We start from the raw sequence: 25,254 nt of genomic DNA, 5'->3' as shown, positions 1-25,254 counted from the left end.
TCCTTTGTGAACGCTAATTATGAGTTGTTTTTTTAATATCTTTGATCATTATTATTTTTATTGGCATATTTTTTTAATATTCCAAAAAATCATACATTTTTGATCATTTCATCAAATTGATTGTTTTAATTTTTAATAATTTTTCAAAAAAAATCATAACACTTGGACAAAAAAATATGTAATTTTTCTCTAAGTATGATAGTATTCCTTGATTTGTTTTTGCGTTCATTACAGATCTGTAAATACAATTTTTTTATTCCCCTTAGTTTTAAATAAATTACGCTTCAAAAAAAATTAAGGGAAAATATAGTTAAAATCTGTTAAATTTATAATTTTGCATGACCATACCTGTGTTAGAATGATTTCGCTGATGATTTTCTTTTATAAATAGCCTCAGGCACATCTCGTATTAATGCTCGACAGCAATCGGCTAGCATGTTAGAATTCCATTTCCCTTTACAGCGGCTTACCATCACCGAAATTTCTAGGTAGAAACATTCACCATGTTTGTCACTTACGTCACTGAGGTTGTCCGGGGAAAAATCCAGATCTGAGTGGAGGAAAAGTATTTTCAAAGAAATATTACATCCCATAGCTCTGTATGGAGAAAGAAGTTGATTAACAATGTCGTGGTAATTGTCGGATTTTTGTTTGCCGAGAAAATGTTTGCAAACGTCTTTAAATGAAGCCCAAGCTACACTTTCTACATTATTTAACACTGAGTTAAATACTTCATCTTTGACCAACTCTCTTATTTGAGGACCAATAAATATTCCTTCTTTAATTTTCCTTCACTTACATTCGGAAATTTCTGCCTGATGTCAACTATCCTTCTTCATTGCTTTTACAAAACTTCTTATCAATCCTAGCTTGATGTGGTGAGGCGGGTAATAATATTTTTTTGGGTTCAACTAAGGGCACATGAATAATATTTTTTCCAATTTGTAGTTAAGTTGTCTCATTTCTTCCACTCTTTGTTAACATGTTTTTCCCTAGCTCGGCGTTCCCATTCACAAAGAAAACATATGTATTTTGTATAACCTAACTGCATACCTAACAAAATAGCTATAACTTTCAAATCACCACTTATGTTCCAGATATGTTTTTTATAATTTATTTTTTCAAGAACGTCTTTCGTCACATCATATGTTACTTTCAAATTAACACTATAAGCGATTGGTATCGAAGGATATTTGTTACCGTTATGTAGTAGAACCACTTTGAAACTATACTTGGACGAATCTATGAAAAGGCCCCAGTCCTCAGGTTTATGAACTTGTCCTAAATACAACATAAGCTCGTCAATATTTGTGCAATAAAACAAATTAATTATTTTCATCAATAAAGTACTGAGAAAGTTCTTTTTGTCGGCTTCAAAAGCCCGAAATTTTTGTATTTTTTTGAAGTAAATTCCAACCTTGCAGTCTTGATCCTAACAGTTCAGTTCTTGATTTTTTGATAAATTTAAATCCCTAACCAAGTCATTTAATTCACCTTGTGAAATAAGATGTGGCTTATTGGAAGATAATTCAAAATCAAAATCATTGTTGTCTTCTTCAGTACTGCCTGATTCTTCATCGCTGCTTTCGAAACATACATTCACTGGTGGCTCAGGAACTGGAATAATTTCACTGTGAGGTACAAACCTGATTGCAGATTGCAATGAAAGATATTTTACAGTATGCTTAGATTTTTTAGAAATTCCAGACACACTTGCCAAACAAAAGTAACAATCGGTTACATGATCCTTTGGTTCATGCCAAACCATAGGTATACCAAATGGCAAATCCTTCCGTGTACCTTTCAGCCATCCTCTTAAATATATAGAACAATTAGTGCATACTATATGAACAATTAGTGCATACTATTTCTGTTTGATTTTATGGTAAACTCACCACAAACATAATTTCATTTACATTTCAAACATTTACACAATTTCGAGGCATTATGTCACTGTTATTGTTAAAAAACATAAGACAGCAATAAGACTGAACAAACTCAATTCATTCCTAAATCCAGTGCTTAATACAAAAATACAGCTGTGTTTTCAGCTACATTTTTTTAACCTGCACAGACATGATTAATCTTGTCCACGAAGGCTCAGTCTTCAGTATTAGATATATTGTCAAAATATGTGACTATGATATCTTATGTAACAATATATTTGTAACAATATATTTATAGCTTACAAATTATGTTAATAAAGTTAAAAAATAAAAAATGAGCTAACAAAATACAATGTAGGAGCTTAAAATGCTAACTATATGTTGAAAAATGAAAAAAATCTAATTAAAATTTAAAACTTTTTCAAAAATGGTTGGTGATAGAAAGATACTGAGTTCATATTCGTTTTCAGCATCAAAGTACATATTAAAATCATGCATCACATGTTACAAAATAAAAATTATATTTATCAATGCAATTTTAATTGTTCCTTATTTATAAAAACAATTTTCTTCTTATTATTATTATTGTTAAGACTTATATAATAGTAAATGAAATGACCATATTTGTTTGTGCATGCAGATAATTTGTTAATCTAATCTATAAATAATTCAGGAAGAATTTTATTCATTCTTTTTTTATTGATCTTGACGTAATTGTTTATAAAGTAGTCTTTGGTTTTCTTTCATTTTAGTTATGCTTTTACTTCAGACAAGTAGACATTAATATGGACCAGTGCAGTATATCACTGAGTAAGTTTCTTTATAAGTTATAAAATGCACATCTATAAGTTATAATAATTAAATTATGAATATAATAATATTAAAAATAGTAAGAGCTTCTCTATTTGATCTATATGTGTTTTTGTGTATGTTCAAGTCTTATGCTTCACCAAACTAGATCAGTTTGATAATTCCTTTTTATTTTGTGCAGGAAATAAAGTGGTGATCCTGTTGTAAGCTGATGACACATAACTTAAGCTGAAGATTTTTTTAAACAAAGATTTTGTATTGTATCTAGATGATGTGAAGATATTTTTCTTTTTTTATCATCATTGCTTAGCATCACATTGTTATAATATAATGATACCTTGATGTCATTCTGATATTCAAAGGACTTTTTCTCAAATATTGAAGAAAATTTGTTGGAAAAATTAGGATAAAAAGTAATATATATTTCCACATCCCAGAATAACTTAGCTCATTTTTAATTGCAGTCTTTTTACATTGTCTCTCTCCATTACTTTTCTTATTTTTGTCAAGTTATGTTTGCATTTCTTGCAAGAATTTTTTCAAGGTGAGCAATATTTTCTGTCAGCCCACAATATTTTTTTTTTTTTTTTTAATAGTGCCATCCTAAAATAATGTATTAAAAAGTAATATATTTTATTTTTTCTAGAATTTCAATTTGTTAAGGATACCAAATTAAGAGTTATTAAATTGATGATACTTATTATTAAATAAGTACAAACTTCTAAACTCAAAATTTAAAGAGAAATTGTATTACATTTTTAAATGTAATTTATTTCAATAAAAATGTATTACATAATTTTAAAAATATATATAATTAAAAATCACGCACTTTCTAAATACAAGGAAATGCCTTGCTTACAGAAGATTTTTTCAGAACTATGATATAGTTCTTCCTTCCGCATTGGTAGCACATTAAAAACAGTAGCTGATAATTACTTCCTGAACTGATTAATTAAAAAACCTATTAATATATAGTCAATCAGTTTATTTAATCTGTTTTGCTAGCCTTCTTATTTTGTTTTTGGTTAAAAAATGCACTATTTGAGCACACATTAAATGAGTTTAATGTGTCCATTAACAACAACGCTATCTACATTATGCATTTTATTCAATTATGCATTGACAAAGAACTGCATCTTCATTTTGAAATAATTTTTTGAAGTATACTTCCATTTACTTAAAGTAAGCTATCTTTTTTTCATAAAAGTTAACCCACGTTTCACATCATGCTGATCTGCAAGAATAAATAAATTAGTTTTCTTGATTTTAAAAGCTAGATTTTCAAAAACGATTTGATTTTAAAAACTGTTATTCAGTTATGTTTTTAATTATTTTTTAGTTTTTCCCAAGAAGTTTTTATTTAGTAGTAGTAAGCTTATGTAGCAAAGCACAATATACTGTTATAACTGATATAATTACACTACGTATTATGAGAAAATAAGCTTGTATCATTCATGAGAATTTTCTGTTGTTCAATTTTGTCACCCAATTATGAATAAAAGCCAAAATTAATTAAAAAAATTATATTAAATATTTCTTAGAAGCCCGTGTTTATATATTTAAAAATTGTTAGATTGCTAAATTTTGTTTAGAAAACAGTTTGTTATTTTAAATTTTCCTAAATAGAATCAGTTAATTAAAAGGGATAGTAATTTTATTTTTTCATTATGTATTATTAAGAACATAAATGAAATAGTTATAAATAAATAATGGACTGGAATAATATCTTGTATTTTGTATTTTAAAATTGTAATTGTTGTTTATATTGTGGTAAAAGAATTAGTTGGATTTCTGTTATACATAAGTGAAATAATTTGGTTTAGATATTTTTTACATAATTTTGATCATGGGAAGAAGAAGATAAGCAGCATGTAATTTAAATTTTAAAATAATTAAAAGCTTTTGAACAAGTGAGGGGTAGCATTTTTGAATTTTCTACACAAATTTTTTTGTGAATAAAAAAAAATAGGATGGAGTAAAAAAAAATCCTGCATGATATAATTAAAAATAAATATAACCTTAATTTTTCATGTATTTTAATTTTCTAAGAATAATTAATTCACAGGATAATCTTTATTCTCTCAATCCTTATGTTGTAACTAAACTTTTCTTTTTTAGTGAATATGTTGCTATAAGATTTTTTATTCTGTGAGTCTTTTTATTAGTCGTTCTTAGGTTTCACTGGTGTTACCTTCATTGTTGTAGAATTTCATTCATTTAATTTTTTTTCTGAAAAACATTTCAAATGTTATCATTTACAGTAAAGTAGTAGTTTAACTACAAGTATGTTTCTGAAATAATAAAGGAAAATACTAGTTATTTATTTTTTGCAATTTACAGAAAAGAATGTGAATAAAAAGATAACACTTTAGAATGAAAAATTGTTCTCTGATTTTGTTTTACTAATAGAAATCCTATTTTTGTCAAAGAGTTTTGATCTAATTTGCTCAGATTCAAGTTCTCTTATTAAACATTTTTTCAATAAAAGCTATTTCTTTGAATTTATTATTATTTGATGATCTAATGATGTGATCAACTGCCAACTCTGGAATGCCCCTTGGTAGTTTTAATTTCAAACTGTACAGGACAATGATATAAAAATGGTAGTGAGAAATAACTCTTAAAAGTTTCTTAAATACTAAACAATGAGATTTGAATCGCAACTAAGTTCAGGAATGAAATGTACAGGTGATATTTATTTCCATAAAAATTAAGAAAATCTATCTGGTAAACTCTCTCATTTTAATTTGCTGTCTAGATAGAACTATAGCAGAGCGATAGCTTTAGAACGGAAAGTATTGTAATCGGTTGAATTTGGGCATACATGGTTTTCACCAGATCTTGACGTTAAGGACCTAAGGAACCTAAGGAACTCAAAAAACTGGATGGAATTTTCCGGATGTTAATGTTCATGTGAATGGTGTTAGCCTTTAAATAACCTTATATCTCCAGAATTACTGGATCGAATTTGACCAAACTTGGTAAGATTACTTCTATATATTGGGGGGGGGGGGGGACGTTGATGCCATTAAATTTTCAACTTAAAAGGTCAAAGGGATGAGGCTGTGAGCAAGGTCACCCTCAGTATCTTGAGATTTCGCCTAATTAAGGTCATATTTTTCTTAGACATATTTGTTATCAATTAAAAAATAACAATATTGGCAAAAATGTTTTGCAAAATCGCACCCCTATCCAAAAATATGCTGTTGTAATTGTCTGCTATGTTATGAGGATAACAGGCGAGTGGTAGAATTACATAAATGTATAATATTTAAAGTGTAAAAAAGTAATTCGGTCTGACTGGGTTTTGAACTCGATCGCCCGGTTAACTCGGTATCTGGTGCGTTAAACCTTGCGGTCACCAATTAGCTGACTCTATCAGCCGAATTTGTTCTATGTAAGCTGTGAAATTACATTAGTTTAGTTAGTGCCAACCGTCGCCGCTAGTACCGCCATACGCGATTAAATACGAATGCGAATTAAATACGGTGTGCGCGTGCGCCGTAGTTAGAATCATTGAATTAAATAAAAGAAAAAAATATTATATTTAAATAAAATTTTAAATTTTGTGTGTAAGCTGTGCATCAGAAACAATCCGGAGTTGTAGGACTTTCCCGTCTCGCGGCTGAGCGAGACGGGAAACTGTGTTCTTTGGTGGTTGGGTTTCAATTAACCACACATCTCAGGAATGGTCGAACTGAGAATGTACAAGACTATACTTCATTTACACTCATACCATCCTCACTCATCCTCTGAAGTATTATCTGAACGGTAATTCCCGGAGGCTAAACAGGAAAAAGAAAGAAAAGTAAGTTAGGCTGATCCTATATTGTGAAAAACAAAAGAATATTTTTATTATAATATTTGCCAATAAAAATAATAATTATAATAATTTACATTGTGATAGGTTAGATTAATTTATTACATAAAAATACAGATGTAACAAAGTGTTTTTATGGATCACTGTAGATTTTTATGATTTTTTGTTCTCCTGTATGTATCTGATTATATCAGCCCAATTCTATATTCTTAATAGAGAGGATATACTAAAAATTAGGCTGCTTTGAGTTTAGAGCACTTTACAATCTAGTTGTAAATTCAAATTAGACTGTAAGTACAATATATGTAATGGGTTTTCTTAAAGAGAATCTATTTTTCAAATTTCTGAATATATTATTTCTAGAAGACTTATGTTGCAAAATCTAAGATTATAATTTGCATCTATTATGATTTGCATCAAACTCTTTAATGATAAATCTGTAAAGTTCACCAGAGGATTTGGTACTCAATCATTTAATAAATTTCTTGGAGAATCAGTGATTTATTGCAATTTTAGATAATGTTATGATGATTACAGGCTGCTGGTCCACTATAATATACATAGATTTTTTTTATGAGATGTTTAATGTCATCAATATCCTCAACCTGAATGTCCTTACACACAACTGAGTTTTATTCTGTTGAGGGATGAGAGAACTGGAAGTTTTATATGGCATTCCCAGACCTGTAAAGAGCAAAAATAATTTTGTTTGAAGTGCCATCTGCATGAGAATATGATTGTTAACACATTTTACCTCTAGACAATGATAATGAAAACATATTTTCCCTGGCTGATAATAAGGTCTTGTTAATGATATTTTATTAATATCTAATATATAGGTTAATATCTAATATCTAATATATAAGTTCAATCTTATGCATCCCACTAAAAAAACAAATATTAATAATCCAGTTGAAAATCCATAATATTAATTACTCAACATACAAATCACCTGTGAAAAATATTAGATATTATCTAGGTTTATAACCATGTATCCTTTCAATATTCTTGACCATAATCTTGAAAATCACTTTTTATGATAAAGAAATATTTAATTGATATATTTCCAAGTTGAACCACAATTTTTTATATATTTTGGTTTACCAGGTACACTAACATGAAAATATAACTAAAAAAAGAATGTAATAATTATTATTTTTTCATAATTATTTCCTCTGTCTGAATATACTCGTATTATTAATAATAATTCAATAAATTATTTTGTCATTCACCATTAAATTATTTTTTACTTCACCATTTTTTTTTTGTACCTACTCATAATTTCCAAATTGAATGAGTTAACTAAATAATTAAAACTGGCATGAATCAAAATAATTGGTATTTTATCAAATTATTTTAATCAAAAAAAAGAAAAGATTATTATTATTATCAATAATGATTGAAGATAGAAGAATTTTAATTCAACATGAAATGAATTTAGTGATGGTGCTAAAAACTAATGTTTGATAAAATATAATCATGATAATTATTTTTCTTGAAGTTCTATTCTTTGAATTTAGAATGATTTGTGGTACTTTTTTCAGAACTCTGTATTTGGATCATGCAAAATAGAATACAGTTCATTCCCAGTTGCTAATAAAAGTAGACTTGTTACAAAGGTGTACTCTACAAGCCACTGTAAGAAGTCTGCAGTTCTGAGTAGATACAATGCAAACAGTGAACACCAGGAATTAACTGTGAGTGTATTTAAATTTTTTTTCTGAAATAAGTATATTATGATTAGTTTTAGAACTATTTGAATTGAAAGTCATGATATATGAGAGTTCTTATTCTATTGTCTTGCAGTTCTCATCCTGTGATAATGTACTTACAGGTGTAGATGCTTGGATAATGGGGATGTGTAAAAAAACAATTTTACTGAATTTCTGGCATAATCTATGATCTTCTGCAGTGATGTCATAATATCTGTGACAAACGCATAAGACTTTCTTTGCAGCTTAGTAAATGACATATCACCAATCTTGTTTATTCTATGTACATTTCAAAGCATTTTGTAATGCTAATGAAGTAAGAAATTTAATATATGGTATATTTTATACTGCATAATCAATTAAAACTGCTCGGTCTCTGATTCATTTGCATGTATGGAACTGGCATAACAGACTCTTCTAATAATTTGTGTTACGAGCTGTACGTTGTAGCAGAATAATGGACTGTATTATGCATAAATACTGATTGATAACTAAATAGACTATATTTATAAGATTAACAATATTAAACTATATTACTATAATGCAGAGGCCGTACTGGCGTGCATGCTTACTCTAAGACTGTCCAACTCCGACTGACTAGTATACAGAATGTTCTTAGTACTAAAGCTACCCATAGGCAGCGCTGAGTGTCTGACTTTAAACCAAACATACTCCCCGCACGTTGATCTTTGATCAATATTAATTACGTTGTCTTCTTTCACTAGCACTACTAGACCTGGTCGAATATTTTTGGAGGGTGACTTCCACTTGCTGCGCTGCTGCAAACCATGGAGATAATCATGAGACCATCGTGACCAAAGACTCTGTCATATCTTCTGAAGCTGCTGCCATCTGGAAAGCTTGTTACATTTTATATCTAACAAATTGGGTTCAGGTAGTGCTATTAAAGGGTTACCAATAAGAAAATGTCCAGGTGTCAAGTAAGATGGAACGCTAGGGTCATCGGATAAAGTAGAAATAGGTCTAGAATTGAGGATAGCTTCTATATCGGATAAAAGGGTCGAAAATTCTTCGAAAGTTAGATAAGTTTTACCTATGACTCTTTTGAGGTGGTATTTCATTGACTTCACAGCTGCTTCCCACAGGCCCCCAAAATGAGGTGAATTAGCTGGTATGAAGTGCCATTTGAGCGGTGACTTCGCAGCGTAATTTTCAATGTCTGTATTAAATTCTTTATCATGAAAGAGTTTCCTCAATGAATTTAACTCGTTGGCTCCAACAAAATTGGTGCCGTTGTCACTATACAAGTTGGCGACGTGACCTCTTCTTGCAGTGAAACGTCTTAAGGCTGCGAGGAAGGCTTGTTATGTTATGTAATGTTATGTAAGATTACTGACTAGCTCTATGTGAATAGCATAAGTTGCAAGACACACAAAAATTGCATAACATTTGGTTGTTATTTTATTTCTCGGATTCCCATACTTGATTTGAAATGGTCCCGCATAGTCTACTCCTGAGTTAAGAAAAGGACGACTAATCTCTACTCTGTGTTTGGGCAGCTGACCCATTAATTGATTAGCCGAGGATGCCTTAAATCGAAAACATGTTACACAGTTATGAATAACACTTCTAATTACCTTTCGAGCTCGTGGTATCCAATATTTGAGTCTTAGTGAAGCTAATAATAATTGAGGTGCAGCGTGCAACAACCTCAAATGTTGAGCCTTGATGATCAACATCGTAAGATGGTGTTTTGGTGGCAAAATAATCTGATATTTAATATCATACGCAATATCAGCATTATTCAACCTTCCTCCAACTCGAATTATGTTACGATCATCGAGAAAAGGATAAAGATTAAGAAGCTCACTTTTTTTAGGAACGGTAGAAGTTGATCGAAGATCATTAATTTCTTGACAGTGTACTTCTTGCTGTACCATCCAGATGCATGTTTGTAATGAATCTTGAATGTCTGCAGTATTAAGATTTCCTGTTTTCTTCTTTTTATTACGACAATTATAAATAAATCTCTTGCATAGGGCAACTATTCGTGATAATCTAGAAATACTTGAAAACTTACAAACTAAATCGTCATTTGGTGGAAAAACACATGTCACACTAGTTTCCGTTTGTCGTACTTCTGGAATATCTGAACATCATAATTGTCTGAATTAGGCCAAGAACTGTAGGGTAAATACAACCAGATTGGTCCACAGCACCAGGAGCTTTTATCTAAACTCTCTGGATTGGAACCTGTGGAAATGAGATCAGCAGGATTGTCTGAAGAAGCGACATGTTTCCAGTCATTGATGTCTGTTAGATCTTGAATCTGCGAAACTCGATTCGCAACGAACGTTTTCCACTTCGATGATGCAGGAGCTGAGATCCATGCCAAGCAGATTTTGGAGTCCGTCCAAAGATGAAACCTTTCAATCGACAAATTCAGGATTGGTAATGTTTTTCGTAACAATTTTGACAACAGTAAAGCGCCACACAGCTCTAACCGTGGTATGCTGACAGTTTAACTGGTGCGACACGAGATTTTGAGCAATGTAGTTGAACTGAAATCTCCCCCTCAGAATTGACAGAACGCATATACAGACAAGCACCAAATGCATCTCAGAAACCGTGAACTTCAATATCTATAGGATTATTGATAATAACTCTTCTATTTATTTTAATATCATCAATTAAAGAAAGTTTTGACACCAAAACATGCCATTTCTGGAGCAATGATGATGGTAAGTTATCATCCCAACCAATACCACTACGCCACAATCGTTGCAAAAATATTTTGTAAGAGATTACAACAGGACTGATTAAACCAATTGGATCATAAATGGAAGCTACTGTAGACGCTACTTCTCTTTTTGTTACTATGTCTTTAAATGGTGGATTTTTGGAAGAAAAATAGAAAACACATCTGGTTGAGGAAACCACTTAAAGCCTAAAGTTTGAATGCTATCTTTTTTCTCAAGCTGAATTGATGTTTTTGTATTTACAAGTTCTTGAGGTAATGACTTTAAAAGCGATTTATGATTAGAGCTCCATTTTCTCAGTTGAAATCCACCAGACCTTAACAACTCTATTAACTCTGATTGGATTGCCAGAGCTGTGTTGATGTCATTAGCTCCAGAAACTAAATCATCCACGTAGAAATCACGACATAAAATTCTGGCTGTAGTTGGGTACGTGTGTTTTTCTTCTCCTGCTAGATTTTGTAGGGACCTTGTAGCCAAGAGTGGAGCCGAGGCAGTGCCATAAGTAACCGTTTGAAGCTCATAGCATTGAATTTGATCAGTTGGTGAATCCCGCCAAAGAATGCGTTGTAAGCTGCAATCGTCTGGATGAATTTTAATTTGGCGGTACATTTTCTCAATGTCTGCTGTAAACGCAACGGCATGGGTTCTAAATCTTACCATAATCGAAAATAAGTCTTGCTGTACAGTAGGACCAGCCATTAGGATGTCATTAAGAGAAGTTCCCGTGGATGTTTTAGCTGAACCCTCAAACACTACCCGAAGTTTAGTTGTGGTACTATTTTGCTTAAAAACGGCATGATGAGGAAGGTAGAACTGTTGTTTACAATCATTACCTTGAAGAGGCTCTGGCTTCATGTGACTGAGTTCCTTATATTCTTGAAGAAATTTTGAGTATTCCAGATGAAGTGAATGATTCCTTTGAAGCCTTTTCTCTAACGTTTGAAATCGCAAACTTGCTTGATCGAATGAGTCTCCTAAAGGTAAATGATCTGGCTTTGGAGGAAGTCTGACGATAAGACGACCTGAAGAATCTCGGGTTGTTGTGTTCCGATAATACTGTTCACACTCGTCTTGTTCCTTAGCCTTGGGTAGAACAACCAACTCTTCTAATTCCCAAAATTGTTTGAGCTGTTATTGAAGTTGAGCATTTGTTAATGTTAAACATGTGGTTTGAGGACTTGAAGAGGTATTTTCTGATGGATATTTTTCTGATAGAATCCATCCTAATTCAGTTTCAACGATAACTGGAAACCCACCTGGTCTTATCCTTTTATCACATTTCATAATTTCGAAATATAGCTCAGCGCCTATTAACATGTCAATACTTCCTGGTTTATAAAATTCTGGATCAGATAATTTTAAATTCGAAGGCAGATTCCATGATTTGTAGTTGATAACATTGCATGGCATATTGCTAGTTATTTGTGGTAACATTAAACAAGAAATATTTGCACTAAAATCGTTATAAGTAGAAAATAATTGTATGTCTACACTATAATTTATTTTAGTAGGAGTATTATTTATACCCATAATTGGAACTGACTGACGAATTTTTCTTAAACCTAAACGTTCAACACAGTTTTCAGTAATGAAGTTTGATTGGCTAGCTAAATCTAATAGCAATCTACATGGTTGTAATCTTCCTTGATTATCTTGGACCTTAACAATCGCTGTAGAAAGAAGAATATTCGATTGCACTCTTGATTTGAGCGAACAATATGTATTAGAAGAGCTATGATGTGAAGCTGGAGAGATGGAAAATTTTATGTAGAATTTTTTAACTCCCATTCTCGTTTGGTTTTTGCATCTAATTTATCTATATACAGTTGACTTAAAATTACTTCATGAATTGGTGTTTGAATATTTAGAACATTGAGAGCATTAAAATTACTAATCGCCGTATTGATGAACTGACGCAATTCGTTGGCGTCTTCCTTACTAACTAACTTAATATTAATTATTTCTCTAACATGAGCCGATGCAATCAATCTCATGTTTTCGTATCGGTCTTGTAACAATTTCCAAGCAACCGGGTAATTAGCATCAGTAACAGCTAAGTTTTTTATTAATTGAGCTGCTTCATGTGTCAGTGTAGAATTCAAATAGTAGAATTTCTGAATTGGACTAACGTATTTATTGTCAAGAACCAATACCTTGAATGCATCTGCATAAGGCATCCAATTTTAGTACGTACCGTTAAAACGAGGTAAACTGATAGTTGGAAATTTTACTGAAAGTTTATTTTCGTTAATAACGCAAGATTGATGTGAGTTGAAGTGCTGGGTTTCTGAGACTGATGTTTCCTTTTAATATTCTTCCATTTGCGCCCTAATTTCATAATAATTATCTTCAAAATCTAACCTATCTTCTAAATGCGTATCGTAATTTTTCTCGTCCTGTACTTCTATCAAACTCTGTGTTTTATTAAAATTAATAAAAATATTTGGCAATGCATCATATCTAACTTTAATATTACTTTTTGGTGTCTCATTATTACATTTATCGACAAATGTTTTTATGCGTGTTAATTGAGCCTTACATACTCCTAGTTGTTTTTTCAAAGTTGTAATTTCTACTTCAAGAGACATAATGATAATTCTTATAGATATAACTATCAACGTAAATTAAAGATTTATAGGAAAATAAGAAATTAATAATTATTAAAAATATAGACGATATGGATGGAATTAATCAGTAAGAAATAATAATGTGAATGATAAAGGAATCAAATGAAGGATTAGTGAATGTAAATCTATATCATAGATAGGAACATAAATAAGGAGCTGATAATTCCCAATTTGTATTACTTATCTGCAACAATTAAGATAAGCGACGGGCAGCAGCTTGCCTGGCTTGAAGGTCATGACGAAATGGCTGTTTACTTAGCACCAATGATGTCGATGTCTGCATTCCAAGTCGAATTGTAATTACTGTATGATACATGGATATTAATCGCACTTCTTATCGATATTATTACGCAACTATATTATACTATATATTACGAACTATATTATACTATGTATTACGATATATTAAACGCAAACTATGTTCTGCACACAATAAAAAAATCCAGTTCGGACGACCAATAAAAAATATCCGGCCCGAAAGGACCAATGATACGGGCTGTACGTTGTAGCAGAATAATGGACTGTATTATTCATAAAATAATTACACACTGATTGATAACTAAATAGACTATATTTATAAGATTAACAATATTAAACTATATTACTATAATGCAGAGGCCGTACTGGCGTGCATGCTTACTCTAAGACTGTCAAACTCCGACTGACTAGTATACACAATGTTCTTAGTACTAAAACTACCCATAGGCAGCACCGAGTGTCTGACTTTAAACCAAACAATTTGCTTTATTTATTTACTAGTTCTAATGAGATTTTTTCTTTCATCAGTTATCTTTGAAAAAAAACTAACTCAAAGCAATCTTAAGTGTTTCATTGAAAAGTTCTGAGATAAAATAGAAAAGTATGAAAAATGTCAAAACATTTTTTCATAATTAATGCATTAGCTGTGAAAAATTTATTTTGTATCTTTAGTGTTGAACATAAAATTAACTCTTCTGATTATGACCACCAATTAGTAATATTTATTATCTATTGTTTTTTAATCTTACTTTAGCCCATTTATTTCAAGCAAAAAGAGATACCTTTTAAATAACAGCAAATCTGTTATTTTTTTATAATTGTTTTAAATCGTACTTTAAAATAAAATACTTTAAATGATATTTTCTGTTTGCTCAATGAAAGATATTTGTACAATACATTAAAAAACCTAAATAATAAATTATGTGTTTTTCACATATTAAATAATAATAATTTTAATTTACCACAATGTAAAATAATCTAATTTAAATATTACATAATTAAAAATAAATATGAATACACAAAAATTCATTATAAACACTTAAGAAGCTATCAAAAAAAGTTGTTTACGAATACTAATCCATAGTGACCCTACAATCCAAAGTGATAAATATAGGGAATCTCATATAATCACTGAAACAATAAATTACAGTACAGGAGTATTCAAAATATTAGCAGCCATAGATTACATGAGAAGACATGAGGTAACTGCAAAAATTGATCATCAACAATTAGCAATAAAGTTTAACCTAAACTCATAAAAAATCCCATATTAAAAACATACATCTCATTCAACTTATTCTTGTAAATTATATTTACAAAATTAGAAGAAGAAACTGCTCACTATAAATAATGTAGACTACAGTCTGATCAGTTCAATCATAAAAGAAAATGTTACCTTACAGTCTACAACCAAAACTTAATTTTCAGCTGTACTCTAGTTATACAGTTTATATAAAAATAAAGTATCCACTTACCAACAATTGTGAGTATTGACTATCCAAGTGCTTTTGGATTATTCCTCCATCATCAGGGATTACTGATTAATTAGGAATTTTATAGTTGTGCATATAAATTTTTATAGAAGGCAATTAAAATGAAAATAAAATTTAAAATTATTATGTTCATAACAGTTGATTGTCAATAGCTAAAATAAATCAACGTTAAAAAAACATCTTGTCAGTAAGATATTTACAACTGTTCTGAAGTATAAATTAAATCAGTTAGCCAACTTAATAATTAATAATTATTGTATAATTTACTTAAATAAAATATCATTATCAAATATGATTTGTTCATTTATAAATTTATTATTATTCATACATATATATATATGAAATTTCTCCAATATACTATTTTTATGAATGTTGTTATTTAAAAAAAAATTAATTTGGATTGTAATTAAGTTCATTCTCTACAATATGTTTAGCAAATTTAGATAGATTTCTACGATTTTTATTTATGCAATTTATGTGTTCTTTAAATCTAATTGAGAATGAATGATTTGTTATACCAATATATTTCAAATCACAATTTTTACATTTAAGACTATATACTCCTTGTTTTTCTATATCATATTTGTTATGATATTTTATTGTTTTAGGAGAATCCTTATTATTTATGTAATTTACTATTTTGTTAAGTTGTATTTACTGCTTTTAATTTAAATGTTTTAAATATTTTATTGAACTTATTATAATTTATATCATATTCTATTTTAGCGTGTTCTTCTGTAGTATTATTATTTGTTAGTCTTATTTTGTCCTTTATGTGTATTTTAAGTTTTATTTTGGTATATAATTTATCTATTAGTTTGCATCGTGACCCTTATTTAATGTGATATATTTCATTCTTTAGTTTTATATTATTGTGTTTTAAGTATTTTACTGCTCTGTAAATCAATGAATTAAAAGATGCTATTTTCTGATTCCACTGATGAAAAGAGTTAAAATGTATTACGTGTCTTGTTTGGTTGTTTTTCTATAAATATCAACATCAATTTTATTATTAAAATTTTTATCTAAGTAATCAATGGCATTATTATTTTCCCTGCTTAAAGTAAATATAATATCATTATTCAAAGAGTTCATTCCTTCAATTATTATGTACTCTTCATTATTATATTGTTGATCATAAATAATTAGAATGTCATCTTCATAGCTCTTGTATAAGATAATTTGACGTTTATTTATTATATCGAGTAAAAGGGTGTTTTCCAATTCATTCATAAATATGTTGGCTATAATAGCAGAAAGTGGGATCCCATACTAAAACTTTTTCCTGCTAATAATATTTATTATTGAATTTCAAATTATTATATCTAACAGATAAATTTAATAAATTTATTATTTAATTTATGATATTATTATCTATTTTTAATTTAGCTAGAATATTATTAATTACATTCATATTTTTATTGGAGTCAATGTTTGTATACATATCTTTTATATCTAGAGTTATAAATTTGGTTTTATTATTTATATTTATATTATTAATTATATTTATTAGATCGCAACTATTTTTTAAATTATATTTATTCTCAATATTAATGTATTCTTTTAATTTATTGGATAAAAATTTACTTAAGTTATTCGTGAGTGTATTTTTGTAATTTATTAGAGGTCTTATGAGCATATTATCTTTATGTATTTTATGCCTTTTTTTTAGTATTGGTGTATTGGCATTAGTTAATTTAAAATATTGTTTAGTGTATTCATCCTGGAATACATGTTTGCATTTTTTAATAATAGCTGAGATTTCTTTTTTAATTTTATTAGTAGGATCTTTTATTTCTTTGACTTTATTATTTTCTATTAAGAAAATTGAATCTAGTTATACTCTTAAGAATGTAAAGTTTTATCTTATAAAAAAGTAGTTTTATTAGAAATATTAAAAACTACAAAAGTACAAACTATTTGTTTTCTGTTGCCTGATTGGTTTAATACTTTAATAGATTTCTTCTTAATTAGGAATATTATATTTCGTTTCTTATAATTTAATTGATGTTTTCTTTTCTACACTTACATTTTAATTGTAGCATACACCTTATATCCTACATTTCATTTATGTAATTTACATATTATAAACTCTTGTCCTCAAATTTTTCAGTTCAGTTCTAGAATGTCTTCCATTATTAAATAAATCCTAAGTGCCTTAAGATGTATGTAACCATTCAGTTAACATTTGCCTTTAATGCTTCGTTTTCCTCCAGTTTGTCTTAAAAATTCATTATTTAAAAAGAGTAATTATATTTTTTTAGTCTCAATTTTACTATAAGTAAAATAAGCATTTGTTGGGACTTACCACACATTACATCATAATTATTCAAGAGCCACTGAAAAACTCCCAGTGATCTGCATGTCTAAAATTATTGTGTTTAGAACAGCTGTGTGAGATGTTTTCTGAACTCTATTACTTGCTTAGATTGAATAAAAAGATTTTTGATGGAACTCTTGTTGCATATGAGCTACATATTGGTATTATTTTAACATGATTTTGTTTGCATAGATATTTACAGATAACTCATTCTGAAGTTTTTTCTTCATCTTTTTGGTGAAAGTTGAAATGACTGAATATGAAAATTGGGAAAAGTTTAGTACAAAAAAATTTATATTTTTCTTTCCTATTTCATCTGCATCTGTTCTGATCTATCTATAAGAAACATTTTTGTCGGTGATAGCATTTTGACTCTATGTAGATTTGGGGTATCATTCTCTGGGGTTGAATATGGGATTTCTTATGAGTTAGGTAAAACTTTATTGCCAATTGTTGGTGATAAACTTTTGCATTTATCACATACCTTGCCATGTAATCTATGACTGCTAATACGATACACCTGTAATGTGATTTATTGTTTCAGTGATTATATGAATTTTCCTATATTCATCATTTTGGATTGTAGGGTCTCTCAGAATATACTCTGGTGTTAAGCAATTATTTTTTTATTTTGTGTTATGATTTTTTCAGGCTGCTCAAGAAACAAATGTAATTAAAAAATATTTATTGCCTGATTTATTGCACGATTTACCTAGTAAAATTGAAACAATTGAAAAAATTCATGGTGTTACTCATGAAGATGGCAGGGAATCAAACTTTGTACTTATTAGGTATGACCATAACATTTGTTTCTTTATTGTTTATTGCTCTAAATGAAATGGAAGTGTTAAAATTTAAGAAATCCATTGTTTGTACTAATTTGTGTTGTGTTTGTTGAATAATATTACTATGAAGCATGTCATTACTTTTTTTAACATGATTAAAATGGGTAAATCACTACCATTACATTTTAACTGGTCACAGGACATTAAATTCGTTTTTCGTCCTCACATTAAGCTAATATAATATAGATTTCTTTTCAGACACAATATAAAGAACAGGAAGACTAGGTTTTGCTGTCAGAAATTTTTTTCTCTTAGCTCTATGACATTAGTACTATGACATCAGACACTTGTGTACCTTACTCTATGCTGATTTGATTGTATTAATATTTTATCACCATTCTAACATTGTCACAAACAAGTTAATATGAAATTTTTATTGTTCACAGATTAACATTAAGCTTAAATTTATCATTAGATTACATATACAATGAACGTTTTATAAATCTGAAAAATGCAATAAAACAAATAGGATGTTAGTAATGAAAAAACTGAACACTAAAAATTATTTTCCAGCTAATTATAAAATATTCATTATGAAGAAAGAATATGAAGTCAACTGTGTGATTTCTTATTACAGAATCAAAAATGGTTACTAATATTAAATAGTTCTATAAAGACAAAATGTATTTTTAAACATTTCTCTTTTTTTCAAATCAGCTTGTGCAGATTGTCACTGAATGGAAAAAGCCATTTGATGTCTTATTTAAAATAATTGGTCTGACCTCTTTAGATCTGGCAGTTACACTAATAAATATTAATATGAAATTTGATAATTTCAAATAAATGATCATAAGCGTTCATTTGGTTTGCCAAATGATCAGCTTTATACAGTACTTGTCTTAGTTCAGCAAGCATTTGCTGTATTTAGTGTTGGCCATATAATCAATTTTATAGTTACACCAACCATTTATGGCCGCTATTTAAGGCAATCATTTGGTTTAATGTGATGAAGGAGTAACTTGTACGCTCGCTGACAGAGTCACCCCTTTTTCTCAAAGAGACTCCCTTTTTCAGTAGCTGGGAGAATATATAATTTATCAAAAATTATAACCCCTTCACTGTAGAAATAATATGTATTATAATATAGCATAATGTAGAAATGATATAATGTATAAATAATATGTATTATAGCAATTATTAAACACAAAATCCAGTTAAAAGAGATAAAAACCCTTACCATAACTTCTCACATTTGACAGAGAAAACTTTCTGCTGTGATAAAGAAAAGAGGTTATAATTTATGATAAAGATATTTTGGTTTGATATTTAAAATGTTTAAATAGTAATATTTTTAATTTGTATATAATTATTTTGGTAAGAATGAAAATATTTCTTGAAAATGGTATTTTTGGTAACTGTTTACCTTTTTTTAACTTGTGTTTGATGGTTTTATGGTTGCTGTAATACATAAATATATACCAGAGTGTACAAGCTAAAGGTATCCAAAAGTAATGCCCCATATTTAGAAAACCAGTCGTAACTTTTAAACATAGACTCAATCAACAAGAAATATTTTCAGATTTGTTCTGCATACTTTCAAGGTCAGTAGAATAGACATGTGCAAGCAAGCCAACTCACAATGCAATTGTAGTCAGTAGTAGTCAATTGAAGAGTGGACTGCACAACAAAAGGTTCAGTGCTTTTTTTTGGTTAGCAGAGTTTCAGTCAATTATGCGTTCAATGGTGTGAACGAACTGAATGAATATCGATCCTCCTATAGCCAAGTCGAATCATCAGTAGGATACAACTTTAAGAGAGACTGGAAGCTTGGTTTCACAAACTGAAAATCATAACAAAGTTTCAGTTAGTGATGGGACTGTGGATCATGTACATGATGCATTCACTGCCAGTCCTGGAAAGTCAATTAGGCAGGCTAGTGACAAACTGCAAATCCCTCATTCCATTGTTCACAACATTGTTCATAAGCAACTGCATTTGTGAGCATACTAGTTACAACTCCTTCATCACATTAAACCAAGTGATCACCACTATGATATCAATTTGCTGCAGAGGTGCACCATGCACCATGTCAAAAAAATTTTTAATTACTTGATACATACTTATTTAGTGATGAGACAACCTTTCATATGGTGGAAAAGTTGACAGACACAATTGTCGAATTTGGAGTACTAAAAACCCCCATGCAGCAATCGAAGATAAAAAGGGACACATCAAAAGTCAATGTCTAGTTAAGACTAACAAAAATTACGTAATCTGTCCATTTTTTTCATGGAACCCACTGTGATTGGATACTCATACCTCAACATGCTTGAGAATGGTACTGTTCCTCAGAATTCTGCAGGCTTCATTTTCTAACGAGATGGTGCTCCATCACACTTTCATCAAGGTGTTATCATGTTCTTTGAACAACACTTATCCGAGATGTTGAATCGGAAGTCCAACTGCATGGCCACCTAGATCTCCAGATATCACTCATATCACTTGAAATTTCTTGTCTAAAGATGTGTGTACCAAAGAAAATTTCAAAATCTGGATGATTTAAAACAAAGAATTGATAAAGCTGTTGGTCTAATAACACTGTAGATACTCCTAAACACCTAGCAAGAATTAGATTATTATCTGGACATCTGCTGAGATAAAAAAGGTGCACACATTAAACTTGATTAACATACATTAAAACTTAGTGAGTTGCTGTTTTATTTAAAAAAATAAAAATAAAAATAAAAACAATTATTAAATATTATTAATTGGTTTTCGTAATAAAAGCTGTTACTTTTGGATACCGTTAGCCTGGACATTCTGTATATACGATGCCATAAATTTCTTTTTATATATCGATTCACAGTCAACTATGAAAAGGTTATGATTTTGAAAACTGATTTTAATAATTATATTAATTAAAGTGGTCTCACAGTTGTCAATTTTGTTTGAAATATATTTTGGAATGTATTTAATTTTTTTTTTAGACAAAACATCACTTTGACAAAAATGGAAAATATAAATATATTTCTTGAAACTGATTTTAAAAACGATAATACTTATGACACAGTTACTTCTCTGCAGTACTCTAAGGTAGATTCACAAGGTCAATATGGATTGTTCTATTTCTCAAATGGAAGGAGCTCTAGGAATAGTTCTCATTTCGATATGGTAAGATTCATTTTTTTATGTTTCTTTAAGGTTATTTACTCACCTCTACTTAAAATTATTCTTTGCTTTCAACAATTTCTCTAGAAGATTTTATAATTTAATTTTTTTTTAAATTTATTTACAGCTGTAGTGCTGTAAGTGCTGTGTGTTGGAGTGATGCATTTCTCTTTCTGTGCTGGAGGTAGACAGTTTAAGACTTGGTGGGATCAGCAATATTTGAATACTATCGGCTCCTCTATGTTGCCTTTTACCCACAATTATGTTGTTCATTTCTAATTAACAAGAGTAAGGATTACTGGTTGTATAGCATCATTCACCTACACATTCTCCTTGGGGAAGTAAGTGTAAGAAAACAATGCATTCCTTATATGGGTGTATATCATAAATTATCACCCATGTTACATTTCACTGGAGATTATGAACACAAAAATCACTCAGATTTCTTGACCTCGCAGTATTTAAAATAGAAAAGAGACACACCTTTAAAATTTATAGTAAAGCCACAACAACTGACACAATCAAACTACCAAACACAGCATGAACAACCAGCATTCTTACATATGATTCAATTAAATACCTTTGTCAGTCAACAATTACACTGATGAACTAACTGCAATAAAAACATGGAAGTTACAGTAAAGCACAGATTAATGGCAATACACTAAGTTATAGATAACATGTATGTAATATACAGAGTGAATCAAAAGCACATCTAGCAACAGAAAATAATGACATACATCAATCAGTATTATACAAAACTGCATTTCTGGAAAAAGGTTACTGTGGTGCTTCCAAAACTACAACCAAAATGCTCAAAATCACTAAATAAACACATACTGGCAAACACAACAACCAGGAAAATACAAATTAAACTGCAGCAGTTGACTAAATAATGAATTGGAGAGAATGGACATTGATTTATTGGTACATCATATATTAAATTTGAATAAAATATAACACAACTAAATGTTTAATTATTTGTTAAGCACTAGTTAGGGAAAATATATATAATATTTTCTAATTCTGTAGTATTGTATGATACTGAACTGGGGTAAGTAAAATTGATTTAATTTTGGAAAAAAAACAAAACAAAAAAAAAAGTATGTCCATATATTTATGAACTGTAACAACTTTACGCGCAATATGAGATTTTATGCGACCATATCTTTTTAATGACATTTGTTTACAGGCCCGTAATCATTTCTGGGAGTTCCCTGTTGGCTCACCCGATGTAGAGGCACCTGGCTTGGTTTTTTTATACACAAACTCTCTTCCCGCCTTTTCACGGTGGTTCATCTAACACGGCGTGAGGCCTTTTCCTCACACCTTGCGGTGTAGGGCCCTCTCGGCAAATGTCTGAGATGGCTGTCCTCGGACACGGCCGCTCTCCCGAACAGTCTGCGCACTTGTGCTATGCTTACTTCTGACACGGGTTTTATGTCCGCGTCTTAGCAAAGTGTGGCGTTTTTGACAAACCACGGCGCTCCGAAAATCGTCTGCAGCGCCTTGTTTTGGACGGCCTTCAGCTTTTTATGGAACGTGGAGCACAACAGAGTTCCCCATGCCGGGTAGGCGTATGTCAGAATTGGCAAGATGTAGAGTCGGTATATGAGTATCTTAGTCGCCAGCGGAATGAAGCTGGCTCGATTAAGCACTGCGTATAGGGAAACCCTGGCGGCCTTTGTCCTCTGGGTCACATGTTTTACATGTTCCCTTAAGGTAAGCCGTTTATCCAGGACCACTCCCAGATACTTAACTTTTGTCTCAAAGGGTATTTTTTCTCCTGAAATTTCCAGCTGTCTAGCCTGAGCGCGTCGCTTGCACGTGAATAGCACGGCCATGGACTTTTCCTCGTTGACCCTGATTCTCGACATATCAAGCCACGGCTCCACTAAATCCAGCAGCCGTTGGAGTCTCTCGACCACGTAATCCAAATTTTGGGATTTGTAGTAATATGCCGTATAAAGCGGTGTTGACACCTTCCAACAACGGCATATCGTTTGTATATGCAGTGTACAAAATCGGCGAAAAGACTGCCCTCTGCGGAACCCCGGCGGTTATCGCCCTGGTAGTTGATAAGGATCCTCCAACGCGTACTGCGAACTGTCTTCTCAGTAAGTAACACCTTATTAGCTTTACATAGCGGCCAGGAACAGTCGTGTGAGCGAGTTTATATAACAGGCCATCATGTTAAACTTGATCCAAGAAACACATGTGTTAAGCATATCCAAGAAAACGGCCGCGGTCACCGCTTTCCTGTTCAAGCCTCCGACAAGGGTATCCACCAGTCGAACTAGTTGGAAGGTTGTCGAGTGGCCCTCTCTGAGCCCGAACTGCTCAGGCCGAACCTCTGGCCCCAAATATTGCCGAAGTCGCTCGAAGAAAATTGTTTCGAAAAACTTTGACAATGCAGGTAGTAAGGAGATCGGACTGTAATTCTGGGAGAATAAAGAGTTTTCCCCGGTTTGAGCAGGCATACCACCTTCGCCGTTTTCCAGCATTCTGGAAAATACCCTACGTACAAAATGGACGTGAAAAAGGTGGCCATGGTCGCTATGAGAGTGGGATGAACGTTTCGGTATTCTCGGTCCTTGAACCTGTCCACCCCTGAGGACTTATCGGGGCTTGTGGCCTTGGTAGCCGCGGTAACTTCTGCTTCAGTAACGCGGTCTATTTCGCCGGAGGCATCCTTTACTTGAACGAAGTAGTCCGTAAGGAAAGACTCCACTTCGGTTGAATGGTCGTTGTTCGGGCCGGCGGTGTTTGGAGTGAACTGTTCCTCCAGTGTCTCCGCGAAGACCTCCGTCCGGTCCGAATCGGAATATGCTGTGAAACCTCGTCGTTCCAGCACCGGGTGGCGAGGCTTCTTTCCTTCGCGTAGCCTTTTATTCAACCTGAACACCTAAGAAATATCATCCGAAATCGAGTCGAGGTAATCTCTCCAAGATTATTCGCGATGTTTTGTCAGCAGTACTTTCATGTCCCTTTGTCTGTAAAATGCCCGCTTGTCGACGGGGGACAAGGTCAGGCGATATCTCCTTCTCAGCCGGCGCTTCCCCAAGATTGCCTGGAGATGTGAGGTGGAAGATCGTTACGGGGGGGCGTGCGGCCTTCTCCGTAGTGCTATAAGACAGAGCCTCCTTTATGGACGACATGACGCGATCGAACGTATTGTCGATGTCCTCCAGTAGGGTCAGGAGTTCTGGATCTACCCTTCTAAAATCCCGTTGGAGAGCCTCATGGGACTTTCTCCAGTTCATTGACCTTCGGTGTGTTGGTGGTGGGTCTCGCCCGGCCTTTACTAGGCCTAATTCCAGTAAGACCGGAGAATGGTCCGAGCTGAGGTCCTTGATCGTTTCTATCGCGAACGGCATTTGTACCGCCCTCAGAATTGCGATGTAGAGCACGTCAGGTCTCGACCGACCATTTAAACATACGAAGATGGGCACTTCAGGGCTTATGACGACTAGCCTGCGGGCCCTCGTCTCTTCGCATAGCAACCTTTTCTTTTTCCTGTTTGGCCTCCGGTAACTACCGTTTAGATAATTCTTCAGAGGATGAATGAGGATGATATGTATGAGTGTGAATGAAGTGTAGGCTTGTACATTCTCAGTTCGACCATACCTGAGATGTGTGGTTAATTGAAACC

At 31.5% G+C, this 25,254-nt stretch overlaps 3 protein-coding genes across 5 annotated transcripts in view; 1 reads left to right on the top strand and 2 right to left on the bottom strand.

Annotated features, from left to right (window-relative positions):
- Positions 1–2,571: 2,571 nt before the first annotated feature.
- The window catches only part of LOC142319403 (uncharacterized), a 104,277-nt gene continuing 81,594 nt past the window's right edge, over positions 2,572–25,254 (top strand). The window contains exons 1-4 of one of the 2 annotated variants that reach the window (XM_075356647.1): positions 2,572–2,696; positions 8,061–8,213; positions 18,301–18,440; positions 21,422–21,605. In XM_075356647.1, coding sequence (XP_075212762.1) covers positions 21,444–21,605 — 162 coding nt within the window. In that variant the 5' untranslated portion in view covers positions 2,572–2,696; positions 8,061–8,213; positions 18,301–18,440; positions 21,422–21,443. The remainder of the gene's footprint in view (positions 2,697–8,060; positions 8,214–18,300; positions 18,441–21,421; positions 21,606–25,254) is intronic. The other variant, XM_075356648.1, reaches the window with a different exon arrangement.
- On the bottom strand, positions 6,524–11,806 carry LOC142319405 (uncharacterized). 2 transcript variants are annotated; one of them, XM_075356650.1, is made up of 2 exons: positions 8,766–11,806; positions 6,524–7,200 (listed from the first exon to the last, which is right to left on the bottom strand). In XM_075356650.1, the coding sequence occupies exon 1, from the start codon at positions 11,804–11,806 to the stop codon at positions 11,066–11,068; it is 741 nt and encodes a 246-aa protein (XP_075212765.1). In that variant the 3' UTR covers positions 6,524–7,200; positions 8,766–11,065. The 2 variants fall into 2 exon arrangements, with proteins under 2 accessions (XP_075212765.1, XP_075212764.1); XM_075356649.1 differs by having other exon boundaries at positions 8,801–11,806.
- LOC142319999 (uncharacterized) lies at positions 12,715–13,128 on the bottom strand. Its single transcript, XM_075357679.1, has one exon. The coding sequence runs from the start codon at positions 13,126–13,128 to the stop codon at positions 12,715–12,717; it is 414 nt and encodes a 137-aa protein (XP_075213794.1).

Source organism: Lycorma delicatula, chromosome 2, assembly GCF_047948215.1.
Source record: "Lycorma delicatula isolate Av1 chromosome 2, ASM4794821v1, whole genome shotgun sequence".
In the NCBI taxonomy this organism is placed as follows: Eukaryota; Metazoa; Arthropoda; class Insecta; order Hemiptera; family Fulgoridae; genus Lycorma; species Lycorma delicatula.
The sequence above is the reverse complement of the archived record's forward strand: the minus strand, read 5'-3'. Positions and strand labels throughout refer to the sequence as shown.

Coding starts and splice junctions, on each gene's coding strand:
- LOC142319405 (XM_075356650.1), bottom strand. CDS start 11,806: ATGAAGCCAGAGCCTCTTCAAGGTAATGATTGTAAACAACAGTTCTAC.
- LOC142319999 (XM_075357679.1), bottom strand. CDS start 13,128: ATGCCTTATGCAGATGCATTCAAGGTATTGGTTCTTGACAATAAATAC.